Source organism: Cottoperca gobio, chromosome 11 (assembly GCF_900634415.1).
Source record: "Cottoperca gobio chromosome 11, fCotGob3.1, whole genome shotgun sequence".
Lineage (NCBI taxonomy): Eukaryota > Metazoa > Chordata > Actinopteri > Perciformes > Bovichtidae > Cottoperca > Cottoperca gobio.
The window spans coordinates 8,672,342-8,698,443 of record NC_041365.1 but is presented as its reverse complement, the minus strand read 5'-3'; the positions used below and the strand labels follow the sequence as shown (position 1 = coordinate 8,698,443).

At 40.0% G+C, this 26,102-nt stretch overlaps 1 protein-coding gene across 1 annotated transcript in view; it reads left to right on the top strand.

Annotated features, from left to right (window-relative positions):
- Positions 1-26,102, top strand: part of LOC115015839 (CUB and sushi domain-containing protein 3-like) — a 310,217-nt gene that overhangs the window by 119,298 nt on the left and 164,817 nt on the right. Inside the window, 1 exon segment of the mRNA XM_029443438.1 lies at positions 9,343-9,540. Coding sequence (XP_029299298.1) covers positions 9,343-9,540 — 198 coding nt within the window.

Sequence of the window (26,102 nt, the reverse complement as noted above, 5' to 3'; positions counted from 1 at the left end):
TGTACATGGGTTACCAGTTAATGATTTATACACTACTTAACAACATTAACCTTGCATAGCCCTCCATGATGTCTGCTCACTTGGTGTCAGTTTGTCTTAAGGACAAGGGAACGGTCTGTCGGAAGGTATTAGAGATATGTGAAAGTGACAACAGTAAAGGCCCTGCCTGTGACCCCTAGAGACAGCAATGTTCATTACACCCATAATACTAACTGTCAGGTGGAACCATCAACAACTTTAACAGTAGTAGAGCTACAAACTGTCAAGTCTTGAGGATAGAACTGTAGTAAAGGCCTTGAGGTCATTAAGATACAAAAAGACGAGATGGTGAATGTGCAGAGCAAGTTTTTCAGTGAAACATTTCGAGTGCAAAGTTAGAGGAAAGCTGATTTTCATCTTTAAATGTGTTTGTGTGTTTTCTCTTTTCAATGCATTTGTGCCCTTGTCAAACAGACAACAGTTGCAAAGAAGTACTTGGGTGGATGTTCAACTTCAAGTTTATTTGAAGAGCCCAGTTCCACACAAAAGCAGTTTTTATTGGTAGCAAGGTAGCACTGGAGGTTAGTTGGTGCATGATGGTGAGGCGTCTGTGTTTGGGTGGATTTGCAAATTGATCTGACCACCTGCCAGCTCTGGCTTTATCCCACCGATTAAATCACCAGTTCTGTGAGATTCCTTTTGTGCTACCATCTTCATCTTCATCTTCTCTTTTTTTCTTCTATTCTTCAATGGCAAAATGACAAAAGAGAGAGGATAGATTGAAAGACAAAAAAAGGAGTTTTAAAAACAAAGTTTGTGTTAGGGGAGAGAAAGAGTGCTCTGGTATTGATCAGCACAAAACGGCCTTCTGAGAGGACACACTCATTTACTCAGTTCTGCTCAATGACAACTATGGCATCAGATTCTTACTTGAAAAACCTTTATCTCAGCCACTCCGAGCGAGCGGAGAGAGAGAGGAGAGGGCGGAGAAGGGAGAGAGAAGAGAGAGAGAGAAGAGAGAGAAGAGGAGAAGGAGACGAGAGAGAGAGAGAGGCGCGAGGAGAGAAGAGAGAGAGCGAGGATAGCGAGAGAGAGAGAGGAGCGAGAGAGACGCGAAGAGAGAGAGAGTGAAGCAGCATGAGCGGGAAGCTGCGATACAGGGAGAGCGAGCTAGATGCTGAGTAGCGCGCTCTGATAGCGCGCAGCGGATCCGAGCATATAGCCGATCCCTCTGATCTATGCTCTTCGTCTCTCTCCTCTCTCTCCCACCTCTATCTCTCTCTCTCTTCTCTCTCTCTCTCTCTCTCCTTCTCTTCTCTCTCTCTCCGTCACTTTCCTTAATGGATAATGATTAAGTTTTAGGAACACACAGTTAGTCGCGCCAGTTGTGTCTTGCTAACCTCTTCTGCTTCTAAACTCTCTCTCTATCTCTCAAAACCTTTGAGGTGAACTTATCTTTCAAGATGACAATAGTGTGAGTGTAAGTAAAAAATCTGTGTGTCTAAGTGCAGGTGTGTGTGTGTGTCTGTGTGTCCATGTGTCACAGTGCAGTGGAGCTTTAGTAGAGTGACAGTGATGTCAGACACATAACGATTTCCTATTGCCTGTCGGCCCCTGAGGCCTAACGACCCATTATTGATCTGACCAATTAGCATTCACACCTTTAATTAATACCGAAGCCTGAAGTACAGATACACACACACACACACACACACACACACACACACACACACACACACACACACACACACACACACACACACATAGAGTTTTAATTAATAGTGAGAAGAGGGGTGGCTGTGAGAAGAGATAAGAGAAGAGGCGGGAGGGAGAGATGCATGTGTAAGACAGAGAAGAGAAGGGTCAGTTAGAGAGAGAGGAAAACAAATCGGAACCTGAGTTAAATCACTGGAGCCCCTTGATATAAGGACTAATGGTACGTCAGAGCTCACTGGTGTACTGACCTTTCAGAATATAGACAGCTTACCTTTGTGTGTTGAGAAAATTGCTATTAGCTCTACTGTTCAGTGTGATATTGTGGTCATGAACAATCAGTCTCACACATAGTTTGTTAAACTGTTCAACACGCACACAAGTAAATACATACGGTGCTGGACATAAAGATAATACAACCAGCTGTATTTCCCAGCATTGTAATTGCCAAAAGTCCCATTATATGTCTTTAATATGACCATCTACAGTAGGTCAGTGTGATTAAAAAAAACTCTCTGTTTTTGCAATGCCTGTAAACACCGGGCCATTTTGTTTGATCAAGTCTGATGGAGCTGATTTGTTCTAGTCTTCAGACGGAGTCAGCTCTTTCAGGTCAGATCAAACTTTTTTTATAGAGTGTACTGCTGTACACTCTATAAAAAAAGGCCTAAAGAAACTAACCCATGATCTTCTTCAATCCTGATCGCTGCCGCCTGTAAACACAGGACAACTAGTGAGGGAAGATGGTTTGTGTGATATTTTTGTTTTCCTATGTACTATGTGTGTGTGTCTAATGTAGTTCTGTTGGCAGGATGTCTTTAGGGGGAATCTAATGGTTTATTGAACCAGGATTCAGAGAACCATTGATCACCACATCAAGGAGCTATACCCACATGGACACACAGACACACACACACTTTACACACGCGCAACGACATGCACGCAATGGCACACGCACACAGTAACTAGAGCGTGCACACCCACTGGTGAAGTGTAGGTAAAGGGCTTATAATTAACATCCACATGTTTCTTTCAGACTGCCTTCATTATCTGCTCATTCAATTAAATGTAGAGAAATTGCAAGGCTGCGAAAAACCTAAGTGCATCTTTTTTTTAAACTAACGTTCTTAGACGAATACTCTACACAAATGAGGTAATTGTGTTTGGCAGGGTTATTGTCTTTCTCCAAATGATTAACTTGTGTCAACCAGTCTCATTAAATTTCATCTCCACCCGGCTATTTCTATCACATTTACACGTTTATACTTAACTAAAATACTTTTCAAAGGAGTACCATACTATTCACTTCACTGCATTTATGTGAAAGTGTGCTCTTATTAGTTATTTTGATTAAATCATTTTGCATGCACAGTGGCCATTAAAATGATGTATATTTGACTTTTAGCTGACTAGTATCATTAGAAATAGACGGAGAATAAGGGATGCATTTCTGTCTAACCAGCAGTGGTTGAGAGACACGAGGTTTAGCAAATCTTAACCAAATACATTTACTTTCATACTGTACTTCAAACACCAGTATCTTCTGGGTATTTCCTTGCCAGTTTGGCTGTTATCTGCGGCAATTAGTGATCTCCAGTATGGACATCAGGACTCTTGGAGCTGCTTCATGCCCGTATTGAATACAGATAATTATTGTTCAAAAAGAACATCAAGGCACCACTAAGGCAATCTTCAGGAGTGCTTTTACTTGCGTGCGTGCGTGCGTGCGTGCGTGCGTGCGTGCGTGCGTGGGGGGCTTACTAGTGAAGTTCATTGCTGTCCAAAACCTAACCACACACAACATGTTGATATTGGATGATGTCTTTGAATGTTAATGCCAATGTTTTCAATTAACATTCCTACAATATCAGGGGCCGACAATTATGGATGGACGATGGTGAAGATAAAGTTTTGGCAACTATAATGGTTGGCTATAGTTATGCAAAGATAGCTGCTTTAAGAGAAGGTTGATTGTTGAAAATGATCCTCCTCACGCAGTCCATTTATAAAGAAAAACAACAACAGAAGAAAAAAAAAACCCTTTCTAGGTCTCGCACAGTTGTAGTTTGGATTTTGCCTCCTGTCAAAATTAAGAGCAAGTACGGCTCTGGCTCAGTCCCTTAAGAGCCAATTAGACAACCAATGTATTTTGGCACCATGATTAAAGCAGACACATAGTGCCATCCAGTTGTCGGGTTTTACCAAAATGCAGAGTTGTGGTGGAACATTCTGGAACTGGCAGTGTTAAGTTGTCATGTAATCACAAATCAAGTGGATGATTGGTGCAGAAATGGAACTCAGTACAAAGCCAACTACCCTAAATGCTTTCCCTGCTGTAATCTGCAGAGGTGGAAGATGGCCATTATCTTTACACAAATACTGCAGAGGCGTACTGTTTTTAGGTACTTGTGTAAATTAGGCATATCCATTATTGAAACGTTTAGAACTTTACTAATAATTAGAACGACCACAGTTATCTGACACATTCCTCTAAAAGTGAGAAAAACAGTAATTCATTTATCAGGCCATGGTCGGAAGTATCTTGTTTAGATCAAGTTACTATTACTTGGAAAATCAGGAAATGGACCATTCTCCTTGAGCTGAATCTACCGTCAAAGTTCAGATCTTGTTAAGCTTGTGTGAGCAGTGCTCTGGTTATTATCACTTTAAAGTTGACCAGGACTTGAATGGAAAGAATGCTAAATGACTTGTTATATTGATGGTGCTTATGCCTTGCTTCGCCACAGAGCGTCTCAAGACTCAAAGTGAATGTGTCTGTAATAGTCTTCTTATTCCGTAGACTTATCTCCTGCTGTTTCTCTTATTGTACGGTGGAAAGAGTTGGTTGGAGTGGGCAGATCTTGCCTGGCCTTGTGCTGTGTAGTGGTGTGTTAATCATCAACAATGAAGAGGAAGTGTACTCTGCCTCTAACTACTCTTATCTAGCAGCGGCTACTTATGAACACCATTGCATTTGGCCCATTCTTTCTCTCTTTATCACACTCTTTAAGATTTTATTAGGAAGAGACATTCAATAGTTTAACCCATTTAACTATTGTTGGTTTAAAATAGATTGTAAAATAGTAATACTGCGTTCCTTCCTCCTCTTTTTGCTCAGCGTTTGCTCAGCATGATCCTTAATAATGAGCTTTTCAGTGGCGTTTTCTATTTTATGCCATAAATGCTTTTGTAGAGAAGGGTGTCACACTTTTCAAATGGAGGATATCTCATCTTGGCATTAATCTTTTCATATTAAAAAGCGTGCTGCCATGTAGAATAATTCCTTATTATCCTATCCGTGATTGTTGAGCTGTCATAGTTAGAATTTGAGGAAATTGCCTGAACCCTGGTATGAATCACAGTTGCTTGAAAGCTCTGCAGTAACTTTCTAACAATGGAGGGATTGTTTGAGGAAAAGAATCTCCACTGTCAATATTACACATATTATATTATAGTTGCTTAAAAATGCCTTTTTTTAAACCATATACCACATGTTTATATTTGATTCTACTGTATAATTGTTTAACTAATCAAATTAGTATTTGTATTATGAGAAAGATCAAACTTGAAAGGGCTAAATCCGCAGCAACAGTTTAAAATAATGAGACGAGCTGATAATAACCTCTCTTATTACCATTTTTGAGTTTTTTTTATCCTTTCCATATTAATTGTGACAGTACCATTGTCGCCTGTTCACATTTAATTACTGATGACATTTAACTCCAGCAACTCCAGAAGCTTGTAATTCAGTTGGTAATGGTAATCCATCACTGTAAATAAGAAACTCTTGTTTTGCCAAACTGTATCTTAATGCCAATTTCTGGCTGAAAAACTATATTCATAAACACACATTTAGGAACACTGTGAAAGCTGAAATGATTACAGTAGGATGTAGCTAACTTCTCATACGCGTTTGTCCGATTCTGTATGATCCTCTCTCCAAAATGAACCCTTAGACACGAAAGCAAATAATCCACAGTGATGTATTAATACTAATATAAGATATACTAATAATAAGAGGAGAGGAAATAAACCAGAGCTCTCAGGAGGCTACCTGACCACACAAATGATTCACAACTTATGCTATAAAATTGAATTAACTTAACGGACTGAAAATGTTTTATGACACAAGTTCTTCACAAGTCTATAAAAAGAGTTGGTCAAAGTGTTGAATAAATCAAACTGACAGGCAACTGACAGCCAATGAAACCTTTTATAGAGCTAAGTGGCCCCGAACACATATCTGTTTGTTTCTCAGGACTCATCCGTCTGTTCTGTTGCAGTCCTTATAAACCTTGCATATTTTACGGGAAATGTCTTGAATAGAATATTTGAAAATCCTTTTTTCAGATGTAGTAAATGGAAATCCATGTTCATGGTTTCTTGTAACAGATTCTATGCTTTATTTTCCTGCGTTTCAGCATCTATCATGTTCTGCTATCAAACTTGGTTCATCTTTTACAGAAGTTATTGCTGACGGAGGCGTAAAACTCCAAAACTTATTGAAGCATCCCTCTCTGTCTATGCCTCTCTTTCCTTTTTCTGTCTCCCTCTCTGTCTTTCTCCCTATGTCTTCACTGTCCTTCACTCCCCCTCTCCAATCCTCCAGTCTGCGTGCGGCATCATCTGTCTCACTAAAAACTCTGAAAGCAAGGCAGCGTTCTCTCTGGTTTTCTAGCATTTTGATCTCACTTTTTCCCTACCACTCCTTTTTTTTCCCCCATCCCACGTCTTCCCTCTCTATCTTGTGTTCCCTTTGTTCAGACTCTGCTGTAATTGCTTATCTAGGGAGAAATAAAAGCCAGGTAAATGGTTATGTATGTGTGTGTGTGAGTGTGTGTGTGCGGTAGCAATAGTAGCTGTAAGATGGCGTGTGCTCTGCATGTGTTTGTGTGTGTGTGTGTGTGTTTGTATGGTTGGGTAAGGGGGTGTGTGGAGTGTGTTTGTGTGTGAGAAATTTAGATAGTTCTACAGATGGCTCATAAAAGCAGCAGCTTGTAGTGAAGCAACTGAGACTGAAATCATGGTTATGGTAAACTGGGGAGAGACAGAATACTCAACAGAATAAAGGAAGAAGAGAGGAGGAAGAAGTGAGGGTAAGAGAGAATAAATAAGAGAGGGGGCAGTCGGCAATAAACCATGAAAAGAAGTGTAGTGAAGCCACAGGCTACTGAATAAACTAGTGTAATGAAACTATGTGATGTTCACAATAAACTAGGGTGAGACAGTGAGGAGGAAAGAAGGAATGGACAGAAACTGTGATATAGTGGTATGGATGGAACAGGGGAGAGATAGAGAGGGAGAGGCAAGAACCTGGCATGTCATCAAAGTTTTGTTGAGGAGGAGGAAGCAGGGGAACAGGAGGGGAGGAGATGGGTGAAGAGTGACAAGAAGAGACATTAAGGGAAGAGGGGGAGAGATAAAAAAAAAAAACGAGGGAAATGAGAAAGAAAGATATAAAGATGGAGAAGAGGACGAAGAAAGACATAAAGAGTGACAAAGAAGTAGCGAAAAGATGAGATAGAACAAAGAGATGTAGAATACATTTATATTTTTATAAGTCGCTTTGGACAAAAGCGTCGGCTAAATGAACTGTAATGTAATCTAAGACTGGAATGTGTTAGTGTGTGTGTGTGTGTTTGTGGTAGTACCCTGAACCACCACTGAACGTCTACATATGTGTGTTTGTGTTCGGAGAGGATATGTGTGTCCAGGACACTGAACACCAAACATCCTGACACTGAGTGTGCCACACTAACTGGCAAAATCAATAGGCTAACAGGTCGCAACACTAGGCAAACCTGACATCCAATCACAATAGAGCACAGGGGGTTGCCACATTGATGGATGACCCTGGGTGTTTGTGTGTATGTGCATGTGTGCTAGTGTCCAAATGTTTCTTGTCAGTTTGCTTTTCTCTGTAGCTGTGTGTCTGTGTGAAGATAAGGAGGATGGCGGTTGGAGGGGTCTTTAGCAAAAAACGATTTTCCTCTCTCGTTTATGTTGTCCACGCTTAAATATACCCTCTTAAGAAAACCTTAAACAGAAACTTTTAATCAACTAATTACAGCCCATAAGAGCATGCTTGGGTGTTTTTGTTTTTCTGCAATGGAAACTAATTTAGAGGCAAAGTTATAAGTTCTGTTATTATTTTTGTTCTTTTTGTTCTATTTTTAAATGATCCACAAGCTTTGGTCTCGTGGACATTCGAGATGGATGCTAATAATAAAAAGGCAGCAAGTTTCATTTAAAGGAAACTAGAAGACTGAGTTTGTGTGTGACAAAATGCAAAATGTCCACATAATCCGTTGGGTAATCACCAGCACTGTGGCTACAGTGGAGGTACAGAGAGAGGGAGGGCAGAGCGAGAGAAGAGTGTGTAATTGAAAAGGCATTGCAATAAAGTCATTGTATAAATGAATCAAATAGCCAACCAAGAATCACTCAATCGTTTCATTTGCTGACATCAAATCTTCCTAACCCACTGTCTGCTCTGTGAATAATAATGAAAACATTTTTGCTGTTAGCATTGAAAAGAGCTCCTGCAGCTGTAGTCTAGCTTTTCATTTGAAGAATATTGCACATATGTTTGAGGAGTGAAGGTTTTCAGATTTTCTGGTGACATTTTAAGAAAAAGAGCAGCTCTATCTCCACCTCTCATTTAGGAGCATACTGAGCATACTCTTTCTCACTATGACTATGATTTCTTCCTTTCTCTGCTTTTGCCTCCCATTTTAACTTTCTCCTTTCCTCCCTCCCTCCCTCCCTCTGTCGTAGTAGTTTCATAGTTCCATCTATCATGTTGGGCATCCTCTGCCTCTCCCTGTCTCCCTGTTTTTTTTCTCCAACTCCCCTTCTTTTTGTCTCTCTCTGCTCTTGCCTCCCCCTCACCCTCACCCAATCTGTCTGTCTCCCTCTCCTCCCTCCCTAACCCCCTATCTGTCTGAACAGTTTCATAGTTGTATCAATCAAGTTCAACCAATAAGACCGGAGTTGGTCCCTGTTCTCCCATCTACTTCCTGGTTTATGGCTTGTAATACCCCTTCTCACCCCCTCTCTCTGTCTCTCCCTCTCTCCTCTGTTTGTGTGTGTGTGTGTGTGTGTGTGTGTGTGTGTGCGTGTGTGTGTGTGTGTGCATGTGCACGTGCAGATGTTTATGTGCACACTTGTGCATACATCTTATGCACAGAACTGTAAATGTATCCAAAGGGAATAATGTGATTAACTATAAAACACTATAATATTGTCTTTCCCCCTTTCTCTGGGGCTGTGTTTAATTTGCTTTGACTGAGAGTGCAGTCAAAATATGCTTTTACAGCCATCGTGCAATATGCATTATAAAGAACTAAAGGCCTAAGGACATTTCCCATATACTGTATGTGCTCGGGGTAAGATTTTAGAACAGGCTGTGTAGGTATTTAAACTGCATCATCACAATGCAAATGGAACTGTGTTTGTAATGGTAAATGCAGTGTGTGGGCCAGAGCAGTGTTTGGATTGGATGGATCACTGAGCAAAAGCTGTGGTTGAGTGATGGTCAAGATAGAGGAAATACATAGTTAAAACATTGTAGTGCAATTATAAAAAAAAAAAAGAAATACAACAAGCCTGAACCCTTCTCTCTTTCTCATGTTCTCTCCCCCTCTGCAGAACTCCACAGTACGTCTTGTGGAAACCCTGGTGTCCCCCCCAAAGCAGTGCTGAGTGGTGGCGGCCGTTTTGCTGTGGGAGACCGTGTGCAGTACAACTGTGTTCCTGGTTACGTCTTAGACGGCCACGCCACACTCACCTGTATTACCAATGCTGGAAACACCGCCGTCTGGGACTTTCCTGCTCCGATATGTCGAGGTATGGACGACTTAACCTCTATGTGTATGTGCATGACTGTATATGAAGAGTTTTATACTAAAGTTTAAATTTGTTAAATGAAAACAAATGACTATAATTAGAATCGGCTACTGGCAATTGGTTTATTTTTTTAAGAACACTTGACAATATTATAGGAATAATGATCTCCATAATAATGCTTTGGACAAAAACCCTTCATATAATTAAAATGTATATGCGTGTCTGTGAGAGAGACAGAACGACAGACAGACTGTGCATGCATTTGTGTGCGTGTATTTGAAAGTGAGCCAGGCAGGCAATCCAGGAATGTTTATCTGTATTGTGTGTGTGCTGATAGTGTGTGTGTGTTTTTATGCCTACTTTATAATCAAAGATTTGTGTGGGAGAGAGGCAAAGGTGCAGAATGTACTGTATGCTATTGTCTATATTTGGATTTCGGGGTAGCTGTAGATGGTCCGTGTGCACATTGTATGCTATGACACACTACAGTGCGTACGTTGGGAAATAACTATATTTCACTTATTTAATTAATCCATATTATAACGGCAGGAGAAGATTATACATAAATAACATCTTGTTGAATAGATTAACTTGTTATATACGTCATTTAAACATTGTAGGTATCTATTACGTTAAAGTTTCATTGTCCATTTTTGTGATATTATCATAAATTTATCTGTAAATAACTGCCTGTCCCTGGAGAGAGTTGCTTGTGCAACTGATCCGACCGAGAATCATACCCACAATGTGCAGATTTATGCCGCCTCCAGCCGCTGACAGCTCATTGTTTTACTTTGACATACCATATGATTCCCAACGGCTCACATTGGCCCCCAATTACAATAAAATGTTCTCCAGTATGCCAGCTCACCTATAAACAGAGAGCCAGAATAAATGTCTATTAATGCTGGTCGAACATTTAGCGAGCCACTGAGACATTGGTCCGGACACAAACACATTTCTTGAAGCCTGACAAAATGGATTTGCGTGTGATATCGTGAGAATCCAGCTGCTGTGCAGGGTAAATGATTAATAGCTAACCATAAGTATAGCCATAAGAATTTGACAGCCAAGTTAGTTGATTGTCATGGTATACAGTATATCTCCCTTTATGGCTATCTTGAGTGGATGTCGGCTGAAGATGGGCCTGTTTAGTCACATGATCACATGATCAGTGTGGTGCTTTCTGAAACATCTGTCCCCAACATGTATGTGAGTGGCCAGAAGCAACTCCTTGGGCACCGTGGTATCTGGGAAAGAGTGTGCTGCCAGAGAATGGAACTGCTTGGCGGTTTAAGGTGTCGTGACTGAGTTGACACTGGAACCACAAGGAAAAGAAGATCCAGTTTGAAAGCTGTAATACCAATGTAACACATGCTCTTGATATCAATTGGCTCATAGGTTACCACACTGAACAAATAACATTATGTTACAGTTGTTCTTATTTCTTTGCCATTAGCTGCTTGGTTGCTGTAAGACTTTGTATTGAAATACTAAATTACAATAACCGATATGCATATTTTCACATATTCATACAACGAACGAGATCATTTGCCATAGTTACAGGTTTACACTTCAGTTTAAATTTTCTGGCGGAGAAAAGGCGTAGGCGTAGGCGTAGAAAATATAAGAAAAATAAATACACTGGACTTAAGTTTAGAATATTTCTTCGTTCATCAGTGATTTAGATATTGAACATTGTCACTCCACCTGAGTGACTTTTAGCTGTAGATCTGATAAGCAACACAGTCAGTCATCCAAAAGAGCAGAATCCCTTAACACACAGGAGAAAGCACTTACACTTCTCAGAAGGGACCTCTCCCAGGAGGAAGAAGGCAGATTCACAGCATTGAACTGGGAGGACTATCAGTTCATGGTATGTGATCCCTTAGTGTAGAGAGATACCACCTACCAGTACAAAGAACAAAGACATTGAATTGCTTACAATCAGTGTAAACACAGGAGGTGTAGATCACCATAGCATCAGCCTCGGGGAAACTGCTGTAGGAGCTGCTCTCAGACTCAGTGTCAGCAGCAATGATTTGGAGGACTCTGTTAACAAGGTTCAAGGAGACACACTGGAAGCATTCACACCAATATTTATGTGTGATGACTGTGGACAGGATTGTAGTGACAACAGCGGGAGCCTAACCTGATGAAACAAACCAAACACAATCCAGGCCAGGTACTTACTGATCAGAGGTTAGCTTGAACTCTACATCTATAGTTATATATATAGATATATATATATATCTATATATATAGATGCTCAGCTCCCTCCTGCAGTCAGTCTGTTCATTCCGGACGTGGTGGGGAAGACATCGAAACATTAACATGGAGGTTAACGCAGTCATGGATCAACTCTTTGGAAACTTGTGGCAGTTTAATTAAGAAGGTGTTGAAGAATAAAGAGGACATAAGGAGCAATTCTCATGAAACGGATTGAAAAACTGCTAAATCACATTGTTGCTATAAGCTGTCATAACATGGAGAAGATTCATCACCTGGACAAGGCTGGTTTCTAACATCTAACCTTGGATGTCTCACTTATTCACACTTCTATTCATTTTACTTAAATTACTTTCATAAGGCTGCTAATGATCACATTTAAGTCATAACATTTTGGTTAGGATCATTTCCCCACTCACTAGAACTGATACATTCTGAAATGTCTTTAATTACAAGTCCAATAGATTTCCCGGACAACATGGGTTAACATCTGACTGAAAGTCTACAGTGTACATGCATAATCAAGGTCATGAACAAAGGTTGCATTGATACCAGTCACCTAGTATGTCATATTTGATCTCTAATCATTTCACATGTGTTGACACTGCCAAATAAATACAGTTTGCATTTCCAACCTCACAAGAGGGAACAAAAAAGCAAAATAGAGATGTACATTTGCCTCACTGTGAATCTAAGGGTTCTCAGTTTTGTATAGTATTAATGCTTGTGCCTCTATCAGCCGTGCCTTTTCATGCACAGCAATACCAACCAAAACCAGTCTAATACAACCTCACTCTGCAGTGAACTGTAATTTGGTTTTAGGAAAAGAAATAAGGGGAAGAGAGAGGGAAGAGGGGGAAATGGCAACTTGTCAGTGCTGGATTAGCAATGTCCCTGTCATTCTTTCAGTGAGGCTAAGAGGAGCTGAGCTACTAATATGTTCACGCCAACTCATCAACACACTCGTACACAACTTTTCGCAATACACCCCCCCCCCCCCCCCCCCCACACAAACACACATCATACAAAAAACATATACCCACACAAAAATGATCAAACATACACACACATAGTTGTATACTTGTGTGTTTCTTCGTGCGTGCGTGCGTGCGTGCGTGGGGTGACACCTAGAGGCATTCATACCAGCCGTAATAGCTTTCTATCAATTATTCAGTCATGCAATCAAATGACTTTAAATGCAGTGCTTTTAGCAATATCATGTGAAATTCTCTCCCCCCGCTCTCTCGGTCTCTCAGAAAAAAAAAACAAGAAACAGAGAGATCGATAGCAGAGAGAGAGATAGAAAAAAAGAGAGAGAAAGAAAAAGAGATAGAGAGAGCAAAAGAAAAGAGATAGCGTAGATAGCAGATAAGACATCTATAATAGCTCGATCTTTCTCACAAAGCGAAGAATATCTATATCTTCCCCACCATCGCTCTCTCATATGATCATATCCCCTTCTCTTCCCCTCTCTCGCTCTGTTTCTATCTCTCTCTCTCTCTCCTCACTCTCTCCCCCTCTCTCTCTCTCCCCCCCTCTCTTTCTCTCTCTTTCTTCCCCCCCTCTCTCTCTCTCTCCCCCCCCTCTCTCTCTCTCACTCTCTTTCTGCTTGCTTGTGTAATCTTGTCCTTTTATTCTTACAATTACATAAATACAAACATGAGCACCTATCAACATACATAAGTACACTATGCTTAAATTAGCATGCATTCATTGATAATAGACTAGAAGAGGATGGAATACACACTCACTCAAAATGGTCAAATGCTGCTCCTTGCTAGCTCCCTATTCACTTTCATCACTCACTTTTATGACCAAAGCATGTTATAGGTTAAATCAATTGAATGCCTTTTGTTCCAACATTGAGCAACAGCATATAGGCACACACTGTGCTTAGTGGATATAATATTCACATATTCTGCCCCTTCTTTGTGGAAACTACATGTTTGTGTTTCTCTTCCACAGGTACTCAGTCCGGGTGGATTTGGGAATTACAATTACCCTTAGGTGCAAATATGAATGTTATGGTTTTTTATAATTCCCTGCATTTCAGTTGGAGCCACTATGGTCCTGAATGAACTTAATAATAACAATAAAACTATTACCATAGAGTTGTGTTTAGCACACATTAGTGTTTTACTGTTCACTCTATGTATTTAGTGTGTTGGAAATTGTCATTTACCATGTTGGAATATAGTTGTCACCACTGAGCAATCACATTGTAAATTAGATTGTTTTCTGAAAAGCATAAAAAAAGACTGCTATCCCTAATGCCATGCAAGTCCCCCTCATTCTTGTGGTTTAGAGAGACATCGTTTTGGGATGTAATTGGTATGAGTAGAAATCAACATTGTTCTCTGCCAACTCTCTTTGATCCTACCATATGGCATATTTTAGTTTTTTGAAACTAGATAGATAACGCCTGAAATATTTACAACCCCAAATGAACACAGATTAAGGAACAAGTCAGCTGGCTACACTCTGAGGTCACCACAACCGAACATTCATTTGCAAAGTTATATAGTGTGTTATACAACAAAGGATTGGATCGGGCTCGATACAGCACAATAGCCGATACTGATCAGTTAAAACAAATCCTAGAAATACCCTCACACCCAGTACACACTGCTCTTGGGAAATAGATGCCGCTGTACGGATGATAGGAAGGTGTTTTATGCTACGATGTAACATTGAAAAACACCTACGATACAGGTGGGTAGACCTAAGGGTTGTTCATTTTGTATCGAGAGCACTTGGAATGGGTACAGATCCATTGAGCCACTGAATGGGATTTTGAAGTATACAAATAAACTTCACTTGACTCGACATGTGTAACTGAAGAAATGGCCAAACCAATCTTACAAACACCATTTGAAATTAGGCTATTATCAGAAGGATGTTTCTTCAGCACATTCATATTGTACCAAACTGTGTTTTATAGTAGCAGGATCCAAACATGATGGAAACACATACGGCACAGCTGCAGTGTCTAATGCAGTAGAAAAACCACAAAAGCTATATACAGTATGTGTTATAGAGAGTTACTGCGTGGACCTGTGAGTGCACCTTTGTGTTTGTGCATTTACGTGCGAGTGTCAGTGTGTGTGCTTCTACTAAATTGGTGCAGAATTATTTACAGGACAGAAATAACCTTTAGCATTTAAGGCATCCATATTCACACAAATACATACACATGAGCATAGCCCTGAGAAGATTTCATGATGATCTCAAAGAGAGAGAATATGCTTATGAATATTCATGGTTTGGGTGAATGTGTTTGTGTGAGTGAAAAAGAGCAAGATAAACTGAGAAAGAGCATAAATTAATATAGTGTACATATCTCTATGGTGCAAGGAAGAGAGATGAAAATGTACCAATTTGGGAGAAAATGTGATGGACCCTGTGTATGTACAGATGTATTAATACACTGCAGTGTTTCCCCTACCATTGTCTTGGAGGGGCGCTGCGCCCCGCTAACGGAGGCCCCGCCTGAAATTCAAGGTGTTTTTTTTTCTCAAAATATTTAAAGAAGATATATTTTTTTATTCACAACTCACTTTTCACATTGACAGGTGCTCTTTTATTAAATAAACTAAACCCTTATGCTATTGATCTAATTTATGTGCACGTTTCAGTTTGTACTGTCTACTTTGCGCATTCACATTCTCTCCGTTTTGCGAAGGGCGGGGCTTCGCAGCTGACGCACACACACGTCGCACGGTGAGCGAAAGCAGTAAACCTAGGGGAAACACTGCACTGTGACTAACTGAGTATACCATTAACACAAATGGATTGCTCTACAATATCTTCAAGTCACAATAAGACCACTTGGAAAGAGAAGGGAGAATTTTTGAGAACTTGAGATTAGTGACACAAAGGGAACAACAGTGGGGAAAGTGAAAGGTGGAAGAGCTAGTAGGAGAGGAAGTAGAGGTTATTGTTGGAATTGAAAAAGTAATAATGTGCTCTGACAAAACTCGAAATTAAACTGGCTGAGAAACGGAAATTAAATTGTTTGTTTGTGAGTGTGTGTGTGCTTGTCTGTAGTCAGCATAACCAGATTGAGGCTGCTGCTGCTTGGGTGCATGTTTATGTGTGTTCACACAAGGGTGTGGGCATTATTGGTTGAGCTCATAGTACTAATTCTGCTGCAGTCTGATCGGTCAACACTTAAATTGTTTCCCTCTTGTGAGCAATAACACTGCAGCCATACTATGTCCCTAACAAAGGCCATGCTGTGGCAGAACATAGCTCCAGCCTGTGCCCTTAAATAATCCTTATGGTTTATTCAGACAAAACTTCTAATTCTAGAAGTGGCATGTATGTATAGAGTACACGTCAATGGAAAGGTATGAGTAAACACAAAACCAAGCAAGGCCAAAATTCAATCCACATTCAGCGTCAAAGCATCGTCTTAAAAGTCAGTGCTATATAATAATGTAGTATATTTAATTCATCATTTAAGCTTCCTTGTGAGCTTCGCATCACTAACAAGAAGAGTGTCAGTGCCTGTTTGCGGCAGGATTGATAATTTTTAGCTTCAGTATTTTAGCCATGAGTTTAAGCCATGTCTGACGTATAGTCTGACATACACAGGCACACTTAAAACGTAACTGGAAGGAAGGCTGACAGTAAGGAAGAAATACAGATGCTAATTTAATCCTATCTGTTCATTCTTGCTTAACAAAGAAAAAAAATAATGTTGAAAGACTGGAAGAAAAAGGAAAGAAAGACCATCAAATGAATAATTGCTTGAGAAGCTTGTAACAAGGGGTGAAAATTGAGAACCGCTTCCAAGTTGTCCAATTCCTTGGTGCTGCATGCCTCTGTGACTATCCATTCCTCTTATCGAAGCTTTCCGACAGTTGCGATACGCACACTGTATCATGTTTCAGTTTCTTTGGGATGGTGGATATGAAAGAATGCTCGAAAGCGTGACGCTTATAAACCTGAGAGGACGCACTCTACCTTTTCCCTGATAATGTTACATTGTGAACAACATATCCTCCAATCCTCAGGAGGAGAGTAAGAAACGGCAGCACAGTCCTGCTTCGCTAAATAACGTAGCTAACGGCTAACTTAAGTTAACGAAGCGAGCTTCCATAGAGTCGCACTATAGTTATGCATTCAAGCTCTGTTCACTTAAAGTTAGTATTGGGCGAAAGTAAATTATAACGTAATCATGATCTTGTAATCTTGTAAGATGTTGTTTTCGGCGAGAAACTTAATAACAGCAATATAAAATAGATATTATAGAAGGAATTATGACCTGTTTTACTTCCTAACACTAGCTCTAAGCAGCTTATAATACATAACATATTCACATCATATTCAGGTCACATAAACCGAATCCCAAGAAAAGTCTTCTTGCTCTTCACGTAGACATTAATTACCACCATTTCAGGGGCATGACCTGTGGAATTTTTCAGCACTTTTAAAATGACATAATAGAGAAAGTGGCCTTTTTACATTTAATTGCTTTCCCCAGAGGCGATTGTAATTTAATATATTTAGTTATTCTCCATTATTATTTCATCATTGTTGGCTATAGTAGTAATGCTAAAGAGGACACTTTAAATGTGGTTTACAGTATAATGGGGATGTGGTAGCAAGGAGGCACAGGTGATTTCTATCTAGCAGCACTGAAGTACCTGCCGAGGCCTCAGACTGGCCTGCACGGGGGAGACATCTCAGGTAGGCCCAGAGCATCAGACTGGTGTTACAGTAAAGTCAAAATAAACAGGTATTTCAAAGCAAAAAGGCACAAGATAGCTACATTCACTCAGAATGTAGACCTAGAGCAGTGTACAATCATACAACATAAAGATATTTACTCGCATTTTCTCATATAAAAAAATGAAACAATTATTGACTCTAAATAAAAACAAATTAATTAATATCTAACAGCCTTTCCTCATTTAACTGAACCAAACAAAAATGTAATTGTAAGACAACAGTACCATGTTGAACCAAATATGTGTTGTAACTGTATAAGGATGTTTTTGACAATATGGCTTTGAACTGAAGTTTGCAGGCAAATGTCTTTCACAGCTGCATCGCATGGTACATGCCCCTTTAATTTTAAAACACAAAAAACTACACCAGTTGTTAATCAGTTAATATTAGATATACTATTTACTCAGCATGCGTTAATTGGGGATTTCTTTAGTTTTTTTCCAATAACATTCTGCCAGGGTCAGTACTTTAAACTCTGCTGAAGTTGGTTAGTTGTCTTTCAGATAAACTTTCTACGACTTTCACGGTTCACTTAGCGTGTGAGTGTGTGTGTGTTTGTGTGCGTGTGTGTGTGTGTGTGCGTGTGCGTGTGTGTGTGTGTGTGTGTGTGTGACAGAGAGTGTGAGTGACAGCTTCCGACAGTGTGCATGACTTGTCTGTGTTTGTGACCTTGCGTGTATGTGTTTTGCCCAAGGCTGACTAGATTTGTTGCTTGGTGAGATTGTCACGTTACTATTGTTATCGTCATGACAGTGTTAGTTTCAATGTAGCATATTTGTATTTTTTCTTCCTCTCTGATTATTTCACCTTTTCAAGCTGTCTCCTCTCATTCTCATCTGGCTTGCAAGTTAGCAGTGTAGATGGGGCTGATGCAAATCCTGAGCTGTTCTCTTACAAATGAGTGATACAAAGATTATCACAGTTAAAACGTGAACCTTGTACATCTAAGGCAGGAAGGCCAAGAGATGTGTTTGAAAGCTTTGGAAACCACAAGCAAGTTAGACCTTGTGTATAGATTCTTTTGTTTGAGAGATATTCTGTTCCAGAAAACACTCAAAACAACGATAGTTAAGGCAGTTTAGCATTTTCTATTCTCTCTGCTGCATTTTCCCAGTGTTAGTCTGTGTAATGTTATTTCATGCATCAGATACCCACACAAAGAGAGTAGGAGAGAGGGACCACAATGCCAATTTGTTTGTGTGTGTGTGCCAAGTAGTATGAACTAGTTCTGCTGAGCTTTGACAGATTACAGTGTTTATGCAGGTAGTTTGCTCCAACCTTCGAAAAAAACACACACACACACACACACCCACACCCACACAGTCACTCGGCACATACACACTCCTCCTTGCAGTGCTGGAGATTCAAGCTGATCTGATCTGACACACTGGTTGAATGTTTATGTATTGATATATGTGTGTGTATGTGGCGGTGGGCATCTTTTCAAGTTCTGAGACTCCTGAAATGATCAAATTAACTTCTTTATATCAGCAGCAAGGATCTCCTCTCTCTAACAAGTTAAACTTTCAGAGACTTACAGAAATACATGTTATCCATTAGCAACCAGGGATTTGGAAACCCAAGACATTTCCAACAGGTCAGTCAAGATGACCTTATCCAATTAGCATCAGCAATCAATGGCTGCATTTGAGAACGCAAGAAGCAAAGTGGCTGCATGTTTATGCTGTAAAGTAGAAGCGTTGTCAAAGTGGTAGCTAGCTGATATCCATCAACGTTGGGAATTTGACCTTTTATCACAGAGACTATTGACGCCAGTAGTAATTAAGTATCTTTGTAAATGAAACAACTGCTCCTCGATCCTGTCAATTCAGCCGCTTATTTCCAGGCAAATCTATTTATATACACATTGCAAAAGAATGTATTTTGCTAATATGCTTTGCAAACATAGCTTTGAACTAATTACATGCTTGTTAAATTAATGTCATGTAACAGATATTTTCTTACAACACCTCTCTGTAACACCTCTCTGTGATGATCAACCATTTAGGTTTATGTGTCAGTCCTACAGATCTAGAAGAAATGAAGCTAACTATACATATACATGAAACGTCGCAAGACAACATCATTACTATATCAAAGCACTTTGAAAAGTATTTTAGTTTGGTGCATTTGTTTGCTATTATACAAAATAAACCCAAAAGAAGATAATTTTTACTCCCTACTTCGTTCTTCGTGTAAGAACCTGCAATATTTACCTCATCATTTCAACTCTTCGATATTTGCTTTTCTTGTTAATGCACTGCTGTTGACCATCACTCTGCACTTTGAGTAGTACACAGGAATAACATAAGGTTGAGAAAAATAACAACAATGTTGTTCACTGTGATGGATTATCATTTAAGCAAGTTTCAGACAGGCTTCATGTAAAGTATTGGACACTGAAAAGAAAGACTATTGGTGGGTAAAATGCATCAAGGACTGTATTTTACCTCCTGACAACAACCTCTCAAATTACTCCCAAGTAAGGATAAAACAAGCAAAGGATTTGCTCACGATGTTTATGTCTATGACTGAGCGAGTTTCTCCTCCTCTTTCTCCGTGTCCCTTTCTTTCACACACATACACCCTCCTCGTCCAGCCTCGCTATGGTCTCATTATTATCTTGCTAATGGTTCCCTGTGGATGTAAAGCTCTGCTGATCCAAGCAGCTGGAGACATACACACACATGTTCCACCAAGCACACGTACACACGCACACACACGCACACACACGCACACGCACACACACACACACACTGTACTTTACCTTCCCAGGTAGAGAGTAAGATAATCTAAGACCATATGTTCCCACTAATGCAAAAAAAAATGACACTTTAAATAATTTAATACGCTGCCCCCTGCCTCTCTCTCTCTCTCTCTCACACACACACACACACACACACACACACACACACACACACACACACACACACACACACACACACACACACACACAAACACACTCACGTAGATTCTGCCCATACGGCTAACCCCTGTTAGTGTGGGGATTTATTTCTGTGACATGTCCTTGTGTGTTGATATCCTAAACTATCCAAACTGTGTTGCCATATGTCCCCTCTAATTTTTATAAAAATGCATCTTTTATATATTTGCAAAAAAATTCATTTATATTTAAAACTAGTTTTGAATTCATACATTTTACAAACTGCTTTGTTGTTTTATTAGCAGTAATACATTTAACATATTTAAAAACAAAATGATCATATTTAGCACTTAGGGAACTAAATGGTGAACTAATGGTGTCAAAAACAGACTGAACTTTGTAAAGTACTTATTTCCATGACTGTTGATTTAGGTCTAAACATTACAACTTCCAGAAGCCCCAAAAATGTAGAATATAAAGAAATATGAATACCTCTGTCAGATACGCAAACATTTATTTAATGTGACAAATAAATACCATGTTTCTGTTATTTATGACAATAGCAGTGCATCATTTGAAAATATATTCAAAACATTGTTCACAGTAATGAAACTCTCTCTCTCTACACCTCTCCGTCTCTTCTTCTCTCTCAGATCTATGTACCAGTCTTGTAGTGACACTTGAAGTACTCTTATCTCCTCTCTGCAGACATGCTCAATCCTTGCTACCTCTCTCCTCGTCTCCCATACACTTCTATCGCCCCTCTTTTCCCTTCCTTTCTTTTCCTCTCCTCTTCCTTGCTCGGCACATACTGTATCTCTCCTCTCCCTTCATTAGATTGATGCTGATGGTGGGTGCTCTCTAAACTTTGACTAACAATGACATGAGGTTGCTGTTGCAGCTCATCTACAAGCATTCTGCACTGCTCAGGTTTTCACAAAAGACTCGTACGACTACACTCTTCTCCTCGCTTTCAGTCCTGTTTCTCTCCTTTTATTTCATCTCTTTCCTCTCCATGCTCTCTTGCACACACAGTGTTGTTTTGTGTGAAACCCTTCTCTCTGTAACCTTTAGGGTTTTCCATGATTACATTTGTAGTAAAACCCTACATAATTCTTTATATGCAGAGTAGCTTCCATGACCTCAAGGCTGTGGCTGTAATGGTCTAAACTGCTTCTCAATAGGGTAACAGAATAGCATTGCATTGCAGCTTATGGTGTCATTGCCATTTAAATGCCAATTTAAAGTTTGCCCACAGCCGCTTATCTTTTCTGTATACTCATTCAAAGGGTACAGCATTACACTTTCCAAGGAAAACATAGGGAAGGGAAAGGAGAGAACCCTAACCCTTTTCATGAGCTACATGTGACGGGAACATATATTTGTTATCACATAGCTTTATTTTATTACTCAACCTTTCTTGGTAAGCTTAGTTGTTTGATGGAACCTTAAAGTAAGTATTTACAATAAATAAAGGAGCACTTGTATACAGCAAGAATTCACAAGATCAACCTACATTCTATGTATCACGCCGAAACAGAAACACATCTAATGTTAATACGGGAGGCTTGTCCCACTGAAGCTTAACTTACCCAGACATTGGAACGCCGGGCTGACAAACACCATAAAGATCTGCAGCTCCAACGCAGCCTGTGGTACCAAAAATATTCCACTAAGGAACTGTTAATTTATTAATACAACCTATTCATTTATTTATCAAGAATCAAGTTCTGGTGGTTGTAAGCATCAGTGCGGCAAACTTACACGGCATCAACGTAGCAGTCTTACACAACGTGGCAGTCTTACACACCGTGGCAGTCTTACACAGCGTCACCGTGGCAGTCTTACACAGCGTCACCGTGGCAGTCTTACACAGCATCACCGTGGCAGTCTTACACACCGTGGCAGTCTTACACAGCGTCACCGTGGCAGTCTTACACAGCATCACCGTTTGGCTGTGTGATCATTTATTTAACCGTACACCACCAAAGATGGTGGGACAGCATTAGCACACCTGTGGTGTAGTAGTGAAAGCATGTCATTGTTCACAGTAAAGAGGAGCTGATCTGTCTGGATGTGGTACTTAGAGTGGGTTATATGATTTTGCATGCAACTATTTTTGTATAATCCCACTAGAGAACATCATGTACAATGAGCTTGATAAAGTATGCCTTTGCACATCCTCCTAATAAATAAAACAATAATGGTTGAGGTCTAGCAAAAGACACGCCAATAACAATTGTGTTGTATGCCTAAAGTCATTGGTCTAATTCACAACAAACAAAATAACAGACACACCTTACAATAATAACACTGTGTATAAAACTTTGCTACTGAGATGAACATCTCTGAGGTACAGTTGAAATGCGTCGGAAAGATTGGTAAAGACTTACAAACTACACATTTGAACTAACTTCAGTGTGAAATTGGTCAAAAATGAATATAGCTGTCAAAAAGTGATTTTGGTCAAATTCCAAGTAAGAAGTGTCTCGGGGTTCCTGTACCACTTGTGTGTTTGTGTGACATGGTCTCCGCTCCAGTAACAGCACCTCATTGAGCTTCCACCTCCTGAGTAAGATCCCACACAGGAGAAAATACCAGACGTTCAGGCTGTGTACAACACACATGCTGGCAAAACGATTATACTATGATAGGAGACAAAACAATACCATTACAATATAACAGTTTCTCCGCCACACTTGTTTTTTATAAGAATATTAGTATTAGTGTTACCTGCAGGAGCAGTCAACCTGAGGCAGGTCACAATATTACTGTAGCATTAGCAACTACTGCTGTCACATAAACACACTTATGAATTATTAGTAATTGTTGGGCACATGCACCCATGTGGTATTGTTAAATAATCTGGATGTCTGTGGCTGATACTACCCTTCAAGTGTATGCAATACTTATTTATTAGTATTTTAGGGTAAAATATCTTTGATCATATGCCATGCATCTGTTGATGGTGTTGTCCAAGCTGTTTGCTGTCCTTTGTGAAGTTCTTTCCTCCCGATGAATTGTTTCAAAATGAGCTGATGACAAAAAAATAAAAAATTGTTATCATTTTGTAAAACTTTGGTGTCAAAAACAAAAGACACTTAGCGGTTATCAGCACTCTGAAAATATCACACCAGTACCACTCCAGTGTTGTCATCATTTGAATAACACATCAGTTTTGCAGTTTCATATATTCTTATGTCTTTTTTGGAAATGTGTTTCCGTCATTGAAATCTGTCAATATAAAAAGTATGTATTTATCTCTGCAATGTCTGAGAAGATTATAATTCAGCCGCCAATGAGTTCAGCAGCATGCAATTAAAAAAAATGGTTTATTTTCAAATGTAAGAAATGTGTATTTAGTGGAATTATCATGGTTATTCGCAGCACACAGATTTTGGCGACACATTCCAAAGTTTCCGTCAGCCAGCAGAAGGTTTGCGTCAGGTGTACTTTAGTTAACTGCAATGTGATTGGTTTAAAAATGTGTTTATATTGATGCCTTCTTTCCCTTATTAGTCTGCTGACACTGCAACACACACACAATGCATTGCACACCACAAGCATCCAGACACTCTCATATGCATGCATACACAGCCAGAGTAACACACACACACACACACACACACACACACACACAAAGAGACACACACAAACTTTTCTTTCACGCTCTAAGAAACACCGACATGCAGACACACACACACACACACACACACACACACACACACACACACAGCATAGTGGCAGTCCTGTAGTCAGCAGGGGCTCATTTAGCTGCTAAACGTTTCAGGATGATCACAATGTGTGTGTGTGTGTGTGTGTGTGTGTGTGTGTGTGTGTGTGTGTGTGTGTGTGTGTGTGTGTGTGTGTGTGTGTGTGTGTGTGTGTGTGTGTGTGTGTGTGTGTGGAGCCTTGTGGCTTGTGTCATGGATTTTAAGGACATCAGGTTTCTCCTCCTCTTTCCAATCCTGTCTGCCTCTCTTGCGGTATCAACTGTGTTCTCCTTCTCTAGCTCTCTCTAAGGAACACCATTAATCGTAACTGACTTAATACATCCTAAACTTTTGAACAGGACTGTGCAATTTTTGCATAATGATGTTGACAACTGACCCGCATTAACGTCCATCCCCCCACCTACAGGGTGCACCTACTCTTCCCTGCTGTTGTATGACGCTCTGCAATGAGGAATTGTATTTTAATCCAGCAGTTTGTGCAAGTGTTTGTGAAATAAAATAGTACACTTCAGTGATGAAGAAATGTTATTGGTTAGCAGGCACACACAAATTGAAGAGTCTTGGTTAAGGTATTTCCATAATTAAGTGAAAGTCAACACTGCGTGTGTGTTTTGAGTGTGTTTATATGAGTATGTATATTTATGTGTAACCTGTGCATAGCTACTTCATTCTTATTTGGAGGGAATTAAAGATTGAAGATTAGTCATGGCTGCTTAGTCACATATATAAGATGCCCATGGCTGCTGTGACAACCAAAACCGTCTTTTACACGGACAATAGGACAATAATCATGGCTGCCATGATAACACAAAGAGGCTGTTATATGCACAGATAAATTCTGTAATGATATTGTCACAGAGCGAGAGATTTGTTAAGCCATTCAGTTGTTTGAAGATTTAAAGACCAGATCATATAATGAAAAATGTGCTTTGGGAACATATGGTCTTAGATTATCTTACTCTCTACCTGGGCAGGTAAAGTACAGTGTGTGCGTGTGCGTGTGTGCGTGTGTGTGTGTGTGTGTGTGTGTGTGTGTGTGTGTGTGTAACAGGCAGAATGTTTATGTGTTAAGCCGCCCACACATGATCAAAACGACTCTGTGCTGGCTGTGTACTTGTTTTTCTATGGGGAGAGCGGTGATGCCCAAATTGGCCTAAGCACTACACATGGCACATCGTCAAAGTTGCCACTTGGTTGCCGTTGACCTTTCAAAACGCAACTAATAAGATAACAGCTGTATGAATGTGTTTACTGTACAGCAACTTGTAACTCATGTTTTGAAAGACGGTTTATAAATGAAATGTACTTATTTAATTACTATGTGACATTTATTTCTTGTCATGTGCAGCTTTATAGATCCAGCAGAGAAAAAGTAACCATGCGAACAGAACCACACCCACTACATAGCAACAAGTAGAGTTCTGTATCTGTTGACCCGACTCCCTCTTCCTTTTTCTGTTTCTGTCACTCCCCCTCCCTCTGTTTCACATCTTTGCTCTCTTTTTCCCCTGTCTCTCGATACTTTGACAGGTTAATGCTCAGCTAGCGTGTCTGGCTTATACACACACATACACATGCACACACACAGCCTGAGGTGGTGTGTAACAGGGGATTTCAAGGGGGACAGCAGGATAGACAGATTAATCTGAGAGAGAGGGAGGGATGGTGAGAAAGCAAGAGGAAGAGGGAGATAGAGAGTGCTGAAGAGAGACAGGGGGGGGGGGGGGGGAAGGTTATGGTCAGGACATGTTTGTGAGAGAAACGGAGAAAGTGTGGAAAGGGGAAAACTTTATTATTCTTCTATCTTAGAGTGAGTGAAAGGAAGTGAAATGTGGAGATTCAGGGCAAACAGTTTTGCTTTTGTAGACATTTTATTTAGAGTACATAACAAAACCACTACAGCAGGGCTCAGAGCAGAGTTAATTCATCTACTTACTACCAGTTGTAATACTGTCATTATATTCTTTTGGGCCCCAGAA